Here is a 17,591-nt window from a genome sequence, read left to right as displayed (position 1 = left end):
GAAAAACTGAAGCCAATAATTTAATTCTTGTGGCGATATTTCAACGAAATCAAGAGGGACAGACGAATAAAGTTTGTCACCAGTAAGACTCCTGCTTTTGGATTTCGTCCATTCCACCCAAATGGAATACCCCCACTTGGTGTTTTCCTTTGGTTTCTGGGGAATTCTTTTATCTACTGTGTTATCAATCCTTTTTTGGTTACAAAAAGAAAATCTAGCATTTGGGGGAGATTTAAATGTTAAATTTTGAATTCGTTCAAACGTATCTAGTGTTTGTGATAAATCGGTGTCAGATAAAGAACATTCGTGTACCTCTTGATTCACCGAACAGCTCGAGATTTTGGCTCTGCTCTAAGACAGTTAGAGAACTCGTAACAATACTTAAAGTGCCGTCCAGCTACCGTTAATTTATTAGGAATAAAACTTTATCTACACCGGATGCTGTCTATTCCGGACTTCAGATGCAAATTCAAGAACAAAAGAGATGTTTATGTAGTAATTAGCTCCGTCTACACCGGCATGTGATCTTACGTCTACTGTCTGCCAGTGGTCACCTTTCAAACAATGACGGCAGTTCCCCAGTAATTAGGACACCAAAGAATGTGTTATGTGCTTTTTAAAAGCTTAATAAAAATGTACTACACCTGTTGTAATGGGTATAGGTAGCAAAATAAATCAGATTATTTTGTGTTCCTACCTGCATTGCATCATACCGATCTGTTTAAAATAATAAAACTATGAATTCTAACCCGTTTCATATGATTTCAGTCAGTAAAATGATAGTTATTTATTCTGCTTGTTGTTTTATATGATTTCAATCAGTAAAATGATAGTTATTTATTCTGCTTGTTGTTTCATATGATTTCAATCAGTAAAATGATAGTTATTTATTCTGCTTGTTGTTTCATATGATTTCAATCAGTAAAATGATAGTTATTTATTCTGCTTGTTGTTTCATATGATTTCAATCAGTAAAATGATGTTATTTATTCTGCTTGTTGTTTTATATGATTTCAATCAGTAAAATGATGTTATTTATTCTGCTTGTTGTTTCATATGATTTCAATCAGTAAAATGATGTTATTTATTCTGCTTGTTGTTTTATATGATTTCTGGTTTGAACACATATTTTCATTACAATGTTAATATTTCACTTTCAAACGTCATGACTGAACTCGTGTCCCAGCCCGTTTCTCACTGACGACCTGTCGTATTTTGGTTTCTTAGAAATGCAAATATCTTTCAGTGTCTTACACTTAATCCAAACGTTTGGTTAATATGACGTTTTATTTACGTTGGTATTTTTCTTATCAATATACCGCAAGAACCGTAACTCTGGACAAACTGTCTACACTGGCATATTTTATCAGCCCCTAGTGAATCCGGTTTAGACAGTCCACTGTATATGAATAAATTGATGATCAACATAAATATAAGAATTCAAAAGCTATAATTAAAGCATGGTGCAAAAAGCTATGCAAAAAGCTATGCAAAAATATAACACTCACAGGTAAGTAAATTAAAATGAGTACAATTCTGAATCTAAATGTTTTTAGTATTAATTCAGAGTGGAACGTAAATGATTCCATCACATTTCTTCTACCATCTTTTCTCATCTACTTAAGATGAAAGTTAGTTTTGTTTAATGACACCACTAGAGAACATTGATTTATTAATCATCAGCTGTTGGATGTCGAACATTTGTTAATTCCGACATAGTCTTAGAAAGAAAACCTGCTACATTTTTCCGTTAGTAGCAAGGGGTCTTTTATATATACCATTGTATATTGAACATTGCACAGCCTTTGATATACCAGTCGTGGTGTATTGGCTGGAACGAAAAATAGTCCACCGATGGGGATCTATCTAGACTGACCGCACATCAAGCGAGCGCTTTACCACTGGGCTACGTACGTCCAGGAAATCCATTGCATCACATAGGCTACTCCTAATAATGCAGCAAGGTATCTTTTGTCAGCACTTCCCCATAGATAGGACAGTGCATACCTTGATACATGTACCAGACATGGGGTACAGTTTGGGATTGGGAAACGATTCACGTCTGTGACCCACTACCACTGTTTCCTAATAAAAAGAAAGACGATACAGTTACAAAATGAGTGTTTTATTCACTGAACTCCAAAACAAGTACATTTGTTGTGTAAATTACAAAATTTAATATTGGCTATATTAAACAATAAATTACTGACCATCACAATTTTACAACAAGCAAGCAAATTAACACTGAATGTTTCGAGTTGATTAAAAATTTAAAACTCGGAATACAGAATAGCTCTAATTAAGACAAAATGTGACTAATGTCTGTTAACAAACAAAGAGTAAAAACTTGTAATCATTATGATAATGACAATTGTTTTAATTTTTTTTTTTGGGGGGGGGGGGGGGGGAGAGAAGAAAAGTCCTTGATAGCATTAAAAATTTACTGTTAGTATTCTGCATTTGAGTTTTAACATTGAAAAAGGTAAACAACAACAAAACATAAAATCCAAAAATTTAAATGAATTTATCCAGAACATTACATTGTAGCATTTCATGATTCCAAAAACCTTTTTTAAAAATAGGACTGCAGTACACTTCTTCAAAATCCTTTTAGTTGTTTAAAAATGTATTTTAATTTTTTTTTATTCAGAAATAACGCCAGTTCATTTGACACTCAAAATGTAGCCTGCTCAATATTAACAGGACAAAACAATAGGCAGGTGCAACATTACCATACATTTTAATTTGAAAAAAAATAAACATGTATGTGTATTTCCCTGTTGTAGAATAAGTAGCTTGACCACTGATAACTGTAAGGTGACCAATCACAAATTAAAAATATACAGGTTCTTTAAAGAAAAAAAAACTAGGATGATGGCTGACCTTATAGGCACATAAAGTTGTACCATTGAGGTAGTACATGTATATCCACCAGAGCCTAGTAACAAAATACTGTAATAAAATATGACTGTTTCCCTTTGGTACCAATTGAGATATAATGTGTTCGGATTATGTGAAATCATGAGCAAGATCTTTCTTCTAACATCTGAAATGTATGCAGGGTGTATATAACCAAATGAAATCCCATAGATAACAATAGAAACACTGTAGTATTACGTGGCTCAAACTGCTACATGCAGCAATTCAATCAACATATACATCATAGATATACTACAACACCTCAACCAATAAAATAAATTTTACAAAAAGGGGAGGGGTTAATTGAATTTTTTAGACATAATGGAAAGTCTTTGACTTACCCCGGTACATGTATATTGAGAGAGAGAGAGACCAAGAGAGAGACACACACACACAGACAGACCGAGAGAGAGAGAGAGAGAGAGAGAGAGAGAGAGAGAGAGAGAGAGAGAGAGAGAGAGAGAGAGAGAGAGAGAGAGAGAGAGAGAGAGAGAGAGAGAGAGAGAGAGAGAGAGAGAGAGGTAGGTAGGTAGGTAGGTAGGTAGGTAGGTAGGTACATACAGACCTCTAAAACCCCACATGTATGCGTGTCCATCTTGCCCACTATCCAAGCCCAATCTCGTTTAACAATGGACACAAATACACCAAACATTGTAATGCCCCTCCCACCACTCGCTTTCATCATGATGGTACTTTGTGAATGTCTCCAATACTAGTATTATTACGATTATAAAATAAAAACATCTTATAACAGTGATTGAACAGTTGACATAAATATTCTACATAATAAATAACTATATGTAACGAGCACTGTATGATTATTGTTTTTACAATAACAGCTAGCACAAAAATGTACAATAATAGCACAATCGAGTTTAAAGCTGACAAGACGGTAAATACATATCAGTTGGGGGCATTTAACAATTACAGACCACTTTGAGAGGGAGTGGGATTAATGGAATGCATTAAATTTGCATTCAAAATGCATGTTAAAAAGAATTATTTGGAAAGGAGGTCGCGGAAAACCAATCACATGATTTTGTGATATGTAGTTGTTAAATGTCCCCCGAAATAATTCAGAGTATTCACAATACCTTGAGTTTTATAATCACATATTTATAATGGTTCATATAAATATAGTAATTGTATTAATTGTTTAATGTGGTTAAAGCCAGCAAAACAGACAAACATTAACTAAATAAGAACACAGCCTAGAAACACCCACACAGATAATATGCATACCTCATCATTAATCAAATACAATACATACCTCCTCATTAATCAAATATATGCCACAATAACAAAGCCACTCTTGGGACTGATCCATAAGAAGGGGGGGGGGGGAGGGCAATGTTTGTACATGTACATGTATGTACCAATTACCCACAAAATAAAACCAGCCATGCTTTATGCTTTGAAATGTTTTTCTTTCAGCAGACCGAATGGGCATAAAATTGCCCCCACAACCTGATCAATTTTAAAACAGCCATTAAAACAAACCCACACCACATATTCATCCATCTTGAAAAAACAATTTTAAAATAAATAATAATAATAATTTTAAAATACAAACAAACAAAAAAACCCACCCCCATCTTTCTTACAGTCAGTTATAGAAACAGACTGTACCTATCAAGTTATAACTAGCACATCATTGGAAAAACTTGGTTTACAAACATTTGAACCACAATGTACACATAAATTATATATTATAGTACAAAATTATATTTAATATAATTCATTTAAAATGATATATTCAGTATTCTAGTACATGTAGTCTAGTCTAGTCTAGTCTAGTCTAGTATGTTACCTGACTAGCAATAAACACATTTATGGTACTGATAGAACAGTATTGAAATTTTAAAAATCAGGTTTTTAGAACAGATCATATTTTAAACAATTATTAGTGTGTAGATAAAGAGGGACTTCGAGAGAAATATAAATAGAGACTGAATTAAAAAAAAATTAAATATTGTTTGAAAAAATAAACAGTTTGTACTTTCACCATAATTTTCGTTTAAATACCGAGTCTACTGAGTGCAAACAATCTCAAACACAAATCAACAAATAGTATATTTAAAATTTAACACTACTGACTACCGAATGCTTTTTATCTATTAGACTAAATGAACAATAGAACACAATTTTAAAGTTAAAACAGGAAGATATACAATAGTATAAAAAAATTTTTTTTTTTAAAACACAGAGAAATTTTGTAAAACTGCTGTCTAAAAAACAGTATCAAATAGTAAATAGTAAAATATGAGACGCGCACAGGTATTAAAGTAATAACGAATCTGAACACTTAAAATACACCACACCATAAAATATAAAATAATCTAAAAACCACATTTAACAACAGCATAATACACAAAGTGTGACCAATAAAAAAGATAACAAAGTGTGAATGTGTAACCTACGCACACAGGTATATTGTGCATGGTAAAACACCTCTCAGGTTAATGTTAGGTAGGAATATCTTGTAACCATTTTGATTAGTTTATTATAAAAACAATTTCTTCAAAACATGCACTTTCTCCCTTTCTTTCACAAACTACTGACTAGTAATATTTTATTAATATTGGCCACTATTCCATATTTTATAGAAAATATCTGGGACCTTTTTATTATTTGTTTTTTATCTTTGATCAGCCATAGACATCGTGTGCAGTTTTAAAAATAAACAATTTGTCAATTTTGCACTATGTGTACTTTCAACAATGCTTAAAAAAAAGGGGGTGGTTATTGTTAATAAAATAACTGTTTATTTGTTAATCAGTAAATGTTATTATTTATTAAAACAACATGCAGACATTTTTTTTTAAAGATGTTTGTATTAATGTACCGTGTGTGAGAATTTCCGCAGAATTAAGATTTCTCTTGTATTGCGTATTATTATTTTTTTAAAGAAAGATTTTTTGTTGTAATTTCATAGGATTTTGTAATGATGAAGCAGTTATAAACTTGGAATCATAAAAATTGAACATGATAATTTTTTTATGTTCATGGAATTATGAACCACAGAACTACTTACCTCACTTGGGTATGAATGGCTTCACGTTAATGGACTATGCCGTTTGGTGCTTTATAATTCCATGAATGTCAAACATCATCACATTCAATTCTTAACAAAAAGCAGGCTTGCACATAAAGACATGAGCAGGCATACACGCAAGCACCCACACATGCACACATGCAAGCACGCACAAACACACACACTGAGATCTTGAAATAATTAAGTAAAGAATCATAAATTACGTAGTTAATTATAATTAACTACAGTACAAACCCAACAACAAAGTCAACTAGAAACAAATAGTTGCTTTTTTTCAAAGTGTAATTATATATACAGCACACAAGTCAACAACAGAGTCAACTAGCAACCCATAGTTGGTTTCTCCTAGAACACTATATTGTGTGTTCATCCAACTATTTTAAATTTGGAAGCCATATAACCATAAATACAAATGTGTGAAGTGCATTTTAAAATTAAACATTTCTTCTTTCCAACCACTTTAAATTTACGTCTTACTTTGATCACATTACCAAAATCATGGCATAATAGTTAGACCTTAAGGCTGGTTGGTACTTTGTTCGCACCCTGTTATCGGATCCTAATCAGTGAGATTTTTAATGGTTCCATGTCTCTTACTACCAACGAATGACTAGCCATTAATGTACAAATTATCTATTAAATTTTAAAAATAGTAGAAATCTAAAGTTATTTTCCAACAAAAAATCAATCATTACATGAAATTATTTCTCTAAATTAAAATAAAATTTGCTCAGGATAGGGTACTTTAAGCTTAACTGGATATATAAACACGAAAATAAAAATAGAAATAAAAACAATTTAGAAAAAAAAGACCATACCATCCATAAAGGCAACCAATAAAACTGGAAAAACACCACCTATGTCTAGCTGACTTTTTTGTGTTGGTTGGTGTACTGTATCTGTCACACATTCATTTGTGTTCTGTCTCAGATCTCAATCGTGAAATTTTTTTGAAACAATAAACTGCTCTCCAACTTAGGTTATGTGGAGCCATTTAAGATATTATCTTATTGATACCATATAAATTCACATGCTAAGGGGAGCTAAATATTACTGTCCCTGAACTTGTCTCAAGGGAGTGATGGTAACCGAGAGTGATAGCTCCCCTCTCAGTAGACAACCTGATCCTTGCCAAACTGTTTGACACATGTGTCGACAATGCCAAGGATGCTGGTAGCTGCGTCATTCACAGCCGTGACAACCTGAGTTTCATTCCTGTCCTTCACATTAATCTCTTCCTCTCCATCATCCTCCCTGCTCCTCTCTATCACCTGGTTTTAAATAGCAGAGCAAGTAAACAGACATATTCCAGAGATAAATGTATAGGGCAGAGCTTCTCAACTGATATGTCATAAATAAAATTATCATAACTGCAGTGTTCTTACGGTGATATGCCACAGTACTTTTAGCATTGTAACAGGTGTAATTCAAGAAGTGAAAGAATTACGGTACTGTTCACAAAATATTTTTATTATATTTTAAATACACAAAATAACTAATGATCATAACAAAGAGTCCCTATGGTAATATGCCACAGTACTTTTAGTACTGTAACAGTTGTAATTCAAAAAGTGAACACATCACAAAATATTTAATTGATTTTAAGTACATGAAATCAGTCAGAAGGAAAATGTTGACTGGAACTCTTTCTTCAGATTGCATGCTGCTGGTGGACCAGTGGTGAAGGGTCAGTTCCTTTATCACCGGCCCATTGTCAGATTTGATGCTGCTGGTGGGCCAGTGGTGAAGGATCAGTTCCTTTATCACCGGCCCATTGTCAGATTTGATGCTGCTGGTGGACCAGTGGTGAAGGATCAGTTCCTTTATCACCGGCCCATTGTCAGACTGCATGCTGTTGGTGGACCAGTGGTGAAGGGTCAGTTCCTTTATCACCGGCCCATTGTCAGACTGCATGCTGTTGGTGGACCAGTGGTGAAGGGTCAGTTCCTTTATCACCGGCCCATTGTCAGACTGCATGCTGCTGGTGGACCAGTGGTGAAGGATCAGTTCCTTTATCACCGGCCCATTGTCAGATTTGATGCTGCTGGTGGACCAGTGGTGAAGGATCAGTTCCTTTATCACCGGCCCATTGTCAGACTGCATGCTGTTGGTGGACCAGTGGTGAAGGGTCAGTTCCTTTATCACCGGCCCATTGTCAGACTGCATGCTGCTGGTGGACCAGTGGTGAAGGATCAGTTCCTTTATCACCGGCCCATTGTCAGATTTGATGCTGCTGGTGGACCAGTGGTGAAGGATCAGTTCCTTTATCACCGGCCCATTGTCAGATTTGATGCTGCTGGTGGACCAGTGGTGAAGGGTCAGTTCCTTTATCACCGGCCCATTGTCAGACTGCATGCTGCTGGTGGACCAGTGGTGAAGGGTCAGTTCCTTTATCACCGGCCCATTGTCAGACTGCATGCTGCTGGTGGACCAGTGGTGAAGGATCAGTTCCTTTATCACCGGCCCATTGTCAGATTTGATGCTGCTGGTGGACCAGTGGTGAAGGATCAGTTCCTTTATCACCGGCCCATTGTCAGATTTGATGCTGCTGGTGGACCAGTGGTGAAGGATCGGTTCCTTTATCACCGGCCCATTGTCAGATTTGATGCTGCTGGTGGACCAGTGGTGAAGGATCAGTTCCTTTATCACCGGCCCATTGTCAGATTTGATGCTGCTGGTGGACCAGTGGTGAAGGATCAGTTCCTTTATCACCGGCCCATTGTCAGATTTGATGCAGCTGGTGGGCCAGTGGTGAAGGATCAGTTCCTTTATCACCGGCCCATTGTCAGATTTGATGCTGCTGGTGGGCCAGTGGTGAAGGATCAGTTCCTTTATCACCGGCCCATTGTCAGACTGCATGCTGTTGGTGGGTCAGTGGTGAAGGATCAGTTCCTTTATCACCGGCCCATTGTCAGATTTGATGCTGCTGGTGGGCCAGTGGTGAAGGATCAGTTCCTTTATCACCGGCCCATTGTCAGATTTGATGCTGCTGGTGGGCCAGTGGTGAAGGATCAGTTCCTTTATCACCGGCCCATTGTCAGATTTGATGCTGCTGGTGGGCCAGTGGTGAAGGATCAGTTCCTTTATCACCGGCCCACTGTCAGACTGGATGGGCAACAAGTACAAGTACCTCATACCTCATGTCAACAATTTCAGTTTGCCTTAATATAGAAAATAAAGGAAACAGTGTTTTGGAAAGAACAAAAAAGGTTCTTTTTATAAGTGAAATTTGTAAAAAGTGTTGGTCAATATATAATGAAATAGCAAAACCCACCCACAGTGAAGAATCTCATTTGATCATGGCATTTGAAATTATATTTTCTTGACTAGTTTATCCTACTAAACTCTAAATTTGTTAATCTGTCTCTGCTAGATAGAGATCCATTTAAAATACATTTATTTTTTAAATCACGAAAATACTCCATGAGCAGATGGCATTCTTCACCTAAAGCGAGCTTATCTTGAACACTGTTTTTACAAACTGTACATAAAAATTGAACATTTCTGTTATTTCTAAAACGCTTTTCCTTTTCTTTTTATATCAAAACATAATGGAATTATTGACAAAAAGATTGACATTTTCTTGCTGGTACACGGTATAGACTCACCGGTGGCTTTCTCAGTGATGGTTATCATTAACCAACAATGGTGCGACAGTAAATTCCAACCCAAATGAATGTTGGGCTAGAACACTGATGCTAATTTCTACATTGTATCTAGGTCCCTCCAATTAGAGTTAGGTAACAAAAATTAGAAATGGTTTGACAATGTCAAATTTGGTTTCGTGTGTGGGCAAAATAAAGAAATGTTAAGAAGCATTGACAAATGTAATATAACAATGTGACTTGATGACATATAATCCAAATACAATAAATATATTGCATATTACATGACATTGTATAAAAATATATATTTATTAATAAATTCAAAATTATGTTACTTTTAATATACATGATTATATTACAAAAAGTTTTTAAAACCATTATCGGTATTAATTTAGTATTAACAAACATTACCCAATACTTTTCACCAGGTGTGATTTTAAACATGTATATGATTGTGTAATATATGTTTATAAAATGTTCACAAAAAGGAATGTTTGTTTCATTGAGCAGTTTTTAATTGGTGGCTATGATTGTTATGGCAAGTACAAAAATTGGGTCTAAATCCAGGACCTTGAAACATCGGTTCTGCCTGTTACTAAATCTGTTTTAGTCACAATCTTCAGTCGGTGGGATTATAGGTCAAGAGGACCAACCTGCATTGATTTTGCAGTTTTATTTGATTATGTCAATCATTTTTTGTTCCTGTTTTGGTTGTTGTTGTTTTTAAAACAGACCTAATCTCAGTATAAAACCTTTTTCTTGCCAAACCTACTAACACATCTATCAACAATTATGAGTGTAAAGGTTGCAGCATCATTTATTAATGTAATGTATTCTTTTTCCGAAATGCCATGTATCTTCAGATCTTTACGATTTTTGTAGCCAGTAGACTTCATGCGCCTTATAACCTAGAACGAGAACATTACCAGTGCCAGTTAGTAAACAAAACAAACACAAAACATCACATGCATCAATGTAGCTGGTTCACAAGATGAAGTAAAAACTAAATGATTTGCCATTGAAACTTATAACCAATGTTGTTAAAGATGTGTTCTTTTTTTCTACATAACAGGGCTGCAGAAAATACTTGCCCGCTCGCCAAATGAGAGTAAAAATTCGGACAGACGAGTTAAAACATGCAACTACCAGTCCGACGGGCGATCTCTGTTTTTGTGACTAATAGACGACGGAAACAGAACCGGTCAAAGGTCAATACTTTCCAGAAATTGCTTGTTTATGTTGAAAGTATGTTGCTGCTGTGTTTTGGATAGATTGTTCTGTTAAATACTTACTGGATGTCACTTGAATTTTAAAAATCTATATGAAAAAAATGTGAAAACATTTATATCAGAATATTTAAAAAATGTATTGATTTGTCAATCAAGCTATGGGGCTTGATGTTCATCACTTACCAAGGGTACTTAATAATATATAATTTAAAGTGGAGACAGTGATATTATAATATCGTTAAATAGTAATATTGTTCTATAGGCTGGCCGACTAGCAGAAATTCTTACGGGCTAGTAAAGTTTAGTTGGTTCTATATTTCTATTTTCTATTTCTGCACCCCTGCATAATCAGAGTTGCAAATTGGTAGTCTTCTGTTCTCCTTAGGCAAGATGTGTTGACTAAGGGCACCTATGAATCTCATGAAAATAAATCATCACATGGCAATCAGTTTTAGAAAAATTCATACTAAGAAAACAAAAGTGCATTTAATTTGAGGGCTGATTAAAATTATTAAGAGCCATTTATTATTTGATTATCTAACATCACTGGTCTTCAAGCCCACTTAATTGAGTCTATAGATTGGGAGGATACATGTAGGTTACAGAATACTTTTCATTTAATTTGGCATGTCATTCGAGATCTGCAAATATAACTATGTTAAAAATGTTTTCATTTTAAGTACAATGTACATGTAAACCAGCTACAAACACAAAAAGATAACAATCATTATGACAATAACCAAACAGTAAATAATCGTAACATGCAAATAAGGATGCTCTTAACATGCATTCAGATTGGTTAATGATTTCACATATCACACAAGTATTACAACACTAACATGTATAAAAATAATGTGTAATTTCGAACATAAAACTACTGTAACAGTAATCACCATCATGCCATCTAACAACAGACTCTACCTTTATAGTGGTCGTTCTTATAATGTTATCACTTAAAGTTGGTCCTAAATCCTAACAAGTCCTAAACACAGTAATTTCTTTTATTAGGTCAGTTACATATGGTAACAAATAAACACAAGATGTCAGTCACAAAATACTAATTTTAAAATACTTAGACATTTGAATATTATATATATGTAACTTCAACATATTTAAAAGAAATTGGTGATATTTATTTATTAAAGTTAATAACTAAATTATTATTTTTAAATTAATACAATACAATAAAAAAAATTGTATTTAGGAGTCCAATTTTGGTCCAGGAACAATAATGAAAACTGAATATATATACATGTATGTTACAACTTAACATTATATAATGTAACAAAATTTTTATTATGTTGATATTTTTGCATTTTCCATTCAGGTTTGTTAGATTAAGCATACATTTGGCATTAATTTGTACTATATGTCAGTTTTTAGAAAAATATTCCACATTCTTAAAATTCCAAGCACCGAATATTCCAGTACCTTTTAGGAGCTGATGCTTTCTAGAATGTTTTGGTACTTTCTAGAATATTCTAGTGCTGCCCCCAGATGGTGTATATATAGGCTAATACGTTGCATAGTTCAACTTAGTATTTTTCAGGTGTGCAATGTCTTCATCGCAAAGCTGCTTACATTCTGGTGATTCATTTTGTTACGTTTGTGGATTCTATATTAGCCCAAGGCAGGTAAAGCATGCAATAAAAGTATCTACGAAATTTGCACAAGCTTATGAATTATACTTTGGCATGAAGATTGGGGATCAAGACAAATCATGGGCTACACACGTAGTTTGTGGTACATGTCAATCAAATTTGGAGAGATGGATGTGAGGTGACCACCCCTCACTGCCCTTTGCCATACCCTGAATATGGAGAGAACCACAGAACCATGTGAATGACTGACACTTCTGTATGGTGGATATTTCCAGATTCAAGAAAACAAAAAATCAACATATCACATATCCAGATATTCCATCATCTATTGCTCCAGTTCCACACTCTGAAGAACTGTATGTCCCAAGACTACCTGCTAAAGATTTGGAGAGTGAAGGTGAAAATTTTGAATCTGAATCTGAAGAATCTTACGTTGATCATACTGACGAAGAAAGAAACAACCACACTTTCCAAACCAGCAGGAACTGGATGATTTGATTTGAGATCTCAGGCTGACAAAGTCTAATGCAGAGCTTCTAACATCAAGACTGATGGAGTGAAACCTTTTGGACAACAGTTGTTGAACTACAGCTGCTAGGAAAAGACATGAAAGGTTCTCAAAATATTTTTTGGTGAAAGATGATTTGTTTCTGTAATGACATTGAGAACTTGTTTCATGAACTGGATATTGGTCAAGAACCAAATGACCGGTGTCTCTTCTGCACAATGGAAATCAGTATCCATCAATACCAATTGGGCACTCTGTGCATATAAAGGAAAACTACGAAAATTTAAAATTTCTTTTGGAAACTACATGTATTGTGGTGATTTCAAAATGATTAGCTTCTTAAAAGGACTCCAAGGAGGCTATACAAAACAGAATGTGAAGTACCAGTCCTTGATAGAATCAGAGAAAGTTCTTATGCCTCCACTACATATCAAACTTGGGCTTGTCAAACAGTTTGTGAAAGCCCTGAACAAAGAAGGCGAAGCTTTCAAATACATTTCCAGCATGTTTCCACATCTGTCAAAAGCAAAAATCGAAGGTGGTATTTTCACTGGACCAGATGTTCGCAAGATGCTTCAGTAACAAGAATTTGAAGAAAAAATAACATCAAAGGAACGAAACGCTTGGAGGTCATTTAGAGTAGTGGTTGAAAATTTCCTTGGGAATAACAAAAGTGGGAATTACGAACAGTTAATAGAAAAGTTGATAAAGACTTATGAAAAGCTAGGATGCCAGATGTCTTTGAAATTGCATTTCCTCTATTCTCACCTGTATTTCTTCAGTAAAAATATGGGTAACATCAGTGAAGAACACGACGAAAGATTTCACCAAGATATATCAACTATGAAAAGAAGATATCAAGGGAAATGGGACTGCAACATGATGGGTGACTATCTGTTGGGGTTTGTACGTGATGACATGATTCATCATCGACGAAAAGTAAGAAAAACTGTTCATTTGTGATTTGTAATCTTTGTTGTTGATTTATATCTGTACAGTAGAACATGCAGAATATCTATTTAATATTTGTGTTAATAAATGCCATTAAAAAATCCATCAATATAGTGTTCTGTATATGTCTTTGCAGCGAAAAATCTTATAAGTTCGTAAAACATTTCCTAAAAATAGTGGAAGTGAGATTCTGTGACTAAAACTAACACTCTAGAAGAAGTAGTGACATTTCTGTAATCAGTAGACTATAACTAAACATAATCAACACAAAAATTGACATAACTAAGAACTTTGAAAATTTCTGTTACATTGTGAATGATCTGTTGATGAGTTTCAGATACTCACAAGTGATGTTAGATAATATTTATTGTGTATACTATTTGTCATTTATGAAATTAATCCTGACTTTCATAGATATTGAAAGATACCACAAAGAAAATTATTATTATTCCAGAATTCATTAAGAAGTAATTTGTAGAAATTTTTTCCTGTGGTTGGCCAATTAGATAAGTTTAAATTACACACAGAAAGTGATATTTGGTGCTGAAAAGACTATATATATCTAGGAGACACATTTATTAAATGTCTGGCTTATGGCAATGCAGGACGAACAAACTAAACTAAATAAGAATGTTAACAAACATTCTGCTCCAGCATCCCATAATGCCATGCTAAAAAGTCTTTGAATACCAGAGGGAAAACAATATCAACTCTACGTAAAACATCAAAGAAAATGAGCTAGACCAACTGGCATGCTTGCTGTTAACCAAATTCATTAGTCATAAAAATCAACGTATCTGTGATCTACTGCTACTACAGGTATATTTAGTTCAACATGGCTATTTTATTTGAATGGAGAAAATGATTTAGAAATAAGGCATAATATCAAAGGCGTACAGGCTCCTATTTTTATTGGGGGAGTAGGTTAGCTTTTGCTGGAATTAAATAAAAATGACCGAATCTGGATAACATTTATTCATATTAGCATTACTACCAAACAGCTATATAGGGTTGCAAACGTATCACTATGCTTAATATAATTTACTGATTGTTTCCAGTTATCTGACAGACACTAATTTTAATTTACCGTTCCTAATAATTAAAAAAAAAATTATCAAGAAAATTATATGATACAATCACATTGGTATTTTACCATATTAAATAATTTACAAAATAAAAATGCTTTTCCTACCTACTCTATTTACTCCAGCATGTAACAGGAAAAAAGCAAAATATTTTGTTCTGCCTATGAAAACTGCTGTTAACCATATGAATACACTGGCATTCATCAGACTAAGTTAAAAAAAGTTTGTTTTGTTTACCGACACCACTAGAGCACACTGATTTATTAATCATTGGCTATTGGATGTTAAACATTCTGTAATTTTGACATAATAGTCTTAAAGAAGAAACCTGCTATGTTTTTTCCATTAGTAACAAGATATCTTTTATATGCACCATCCCACAGACAGGATAGCACATACCATGGCCTTTTATATACTAGTTGTGGTGCACTGACTGGAACAAGAAATCGCCTAATGGAAGGGATTGATCCTAGACTGACTGTGCATCAAGCAAGTGATTTAACATTGGCCCCTTCACCAGATTAAGTGTATAATAACATTATGTTAGTAACTGCACACTCAGTGATATTTAGTGGTGTATAATAACAATACTATTATGTTAATAACTGCATACATTTTCATTTTTACTTTCAGAAAGTATCCTACCCAACATGACATACACAGAATTATTTTGCACCTATTATCAACTTTGAATTTTACGTCCACTCATGTGTGAAAACAAATTCACACAATTATAAAATTTAATGTGTATATATATTATATATAATTAACACACACACACACACAAATTCTGCATTTTTATATTTTAACAAGAATTCTATGGAATTAAATGTCTCGCCAACCATAAACTGTTTCGGTGAATAAAAAAAAAATATGAAACCACTAGAGCACTTTGATTTATGTCAAACATATGGTTATTTTGACAGTCACGGAGCAAAGGATCTTTTATATGCACCATCCCACAGACAGGACAGCACATAACACGGCCTTTGAGATACCAGTCATGGTGCACTGGCTAGAACAAGAAATAGCCCAATAGGCCCACCGACGGGGATCGATCCCAAACTGACCATGCACTTTACCACTGGACTATGTCCCGCCCTCGTTTCGGTAAATAAAGAAATAATTTGTGATGCAACAATCAGATTAATCTATTCTTACATGAAAAAAAAACCCACTTTAAAAAATTTTAAAGTTAATTTCTTAAATGAGCATTCATTTATTTATCAATGAAACTTTAAACAAAGTTTCACTGATAGAGGATTTAAACGTTTATGAGAAATTGATGCAAACACACAAATTTAATATTCAATTCAACGCAAAAACAGACGCTTTTGTCGTTACCGACAGAAATGTTATATAAAGAGGATTCGTCAGGAGTATTTTTTAATATGCAAAATACAAACAAAGTCTACATTAATCGGTATTTGTTAGTCTCTGCCAAAACAAATACTAATCAACAAGATGAGGTTAGTATTTTACATATTAAAAAATACTCCTGACGAATCACAAATAGTGAATTGTATTTATCCTATAACACTTGTAAAAGAATATTTTAATTTGATATTTAGTAAAGTCACCTTCATCGGTAATACGTCATCATCAGGATTGGCACAAATGTAGTTTGATGTCACGTGCTTTAACTAAATCTTATCAAAACATTACGCTCAGGTACACAGGTCTTATTGGCATGTAGGTAAATGACCCATTGACAGAAAAATATTATTAATCAGGTTAACAAAGAAATATATCAAATGGACTTATGACAGGATATTAGGTGTAAGTTATAGGATAAAATACCTTCATCTAAGCAAGACAAACATGTAATTAATTTGAGACAGTAGTGTTCACACTATGTTTACCTCTTGGCCTAGCGAACACACCGACGAGAGAGGCTGCGAGCGTGTCTGGGTGCTGGTACACCTGAAGCAGGCCAGGGACTTGTAGACGACGTTCGGAAACTGACAGTGATACAGGTAGCCCGAGATGTCCAGTGACAGATCCTGAAAAGCCTGGTCTGCATCAAAGTGGATCAGATGATCTGAAATATAACGTAGACACAGATTCAACGAATTATCAAACTGAACAAGTGAACAAATCAATCACTGGAGCAACTAAAAGCCAAACAAATATTGACATTGCCAATTATTTGAGGTAAGAAAAGTTTTTAAAAAACCAAAACCAAAAACCTTTATGTCCCTGCTCCCCCCCCCCATAAAAACCCACCCAAAACAAATATTAAACAGAAAATGCAGTTTTAGTGTCAGTAACAATAAAAGACAACAACAATAACATAATTCCTCCGATGTAGACAAAATAACACTGTTAATAAAGAATTTACTTGCATACCTAAATTGAACTATAGTCAACAAAACACAAAACACTGATTCAAAAGAAAATTTGGATCGTTTTCTTGTTTTCATGAATACTTAACCTATGCAGTCCCCCCCCCCCCCCCCCCCCCCCACCATAATGATGGACTGGTCCAAACATCCTAACAGCCAATCATATCAGTAATCTTTTCCACTGTGTCATTGGCAACCTGTTTCGGTCACATGACAGCTATTCCTTCTTTTTCCTTCATTTCAATGGTCCAGACATCTTTTTCTTTTGCTCTTGCTTATCCAAGCCAGCTTGT

General features: G+C 34.4%; 1 protein-coding gene across 3 annotated transcripts in view; it reads right to left on the bottom strand.

Annotated features, from left to right (window-relative positions):
• Window positions 1-2,109: 2,109 nt before the first annotated feature.
• The window catches only part of LOC121367655, a 31,280-nt gene continuing 15,798 nt past the window's right edge, over window positions 2,110-17,591 (bottom strand). For 2 of the 3 annotated variants that reach the window (XM_041491951.1, XM_041491952.1), the window contains exons 11-12: window positions 16,816-16,994; window positions 9,141-10,487 (exon numbers count right to left, since the gene is read on the bottom strand). In XM_041491951.1, the coding sequence (XP_041347885.1) occupies window positions 10,320-10,487; window positions 16,816-16,994 (347 nt within the window). In that variant the 3' untranslated portion in view covers window positions 9,141-10,319. Of the gene's footprint in view, window positions 7,246-9,140; window positions 10,488-16,815; window positions 16,995-17,591 lie in introns of those variants that run through there. The other variant, XM_041491953.1, reaches the window with a different exon arrangement.

This window comes from Gigantopelta aegis, chromosome 3, assembly GCF_016097555.1.
Source record: "Gigantopelta aegis isolate Gae_Host chromosome 3, Gae_host_genome, whole genome shotgun sequence".
Classification (NCBI taxonomy): domain Eukaryota; kingdom Metazoa; phylum Mollusca; class Gastropoda; order Neomphalida; family Peltospiridae; genus Gigantopelta; species Gigantopelta aegis.
This window is presented reverse-complemented; position numbering and strand designations above follow the sequence as displayed.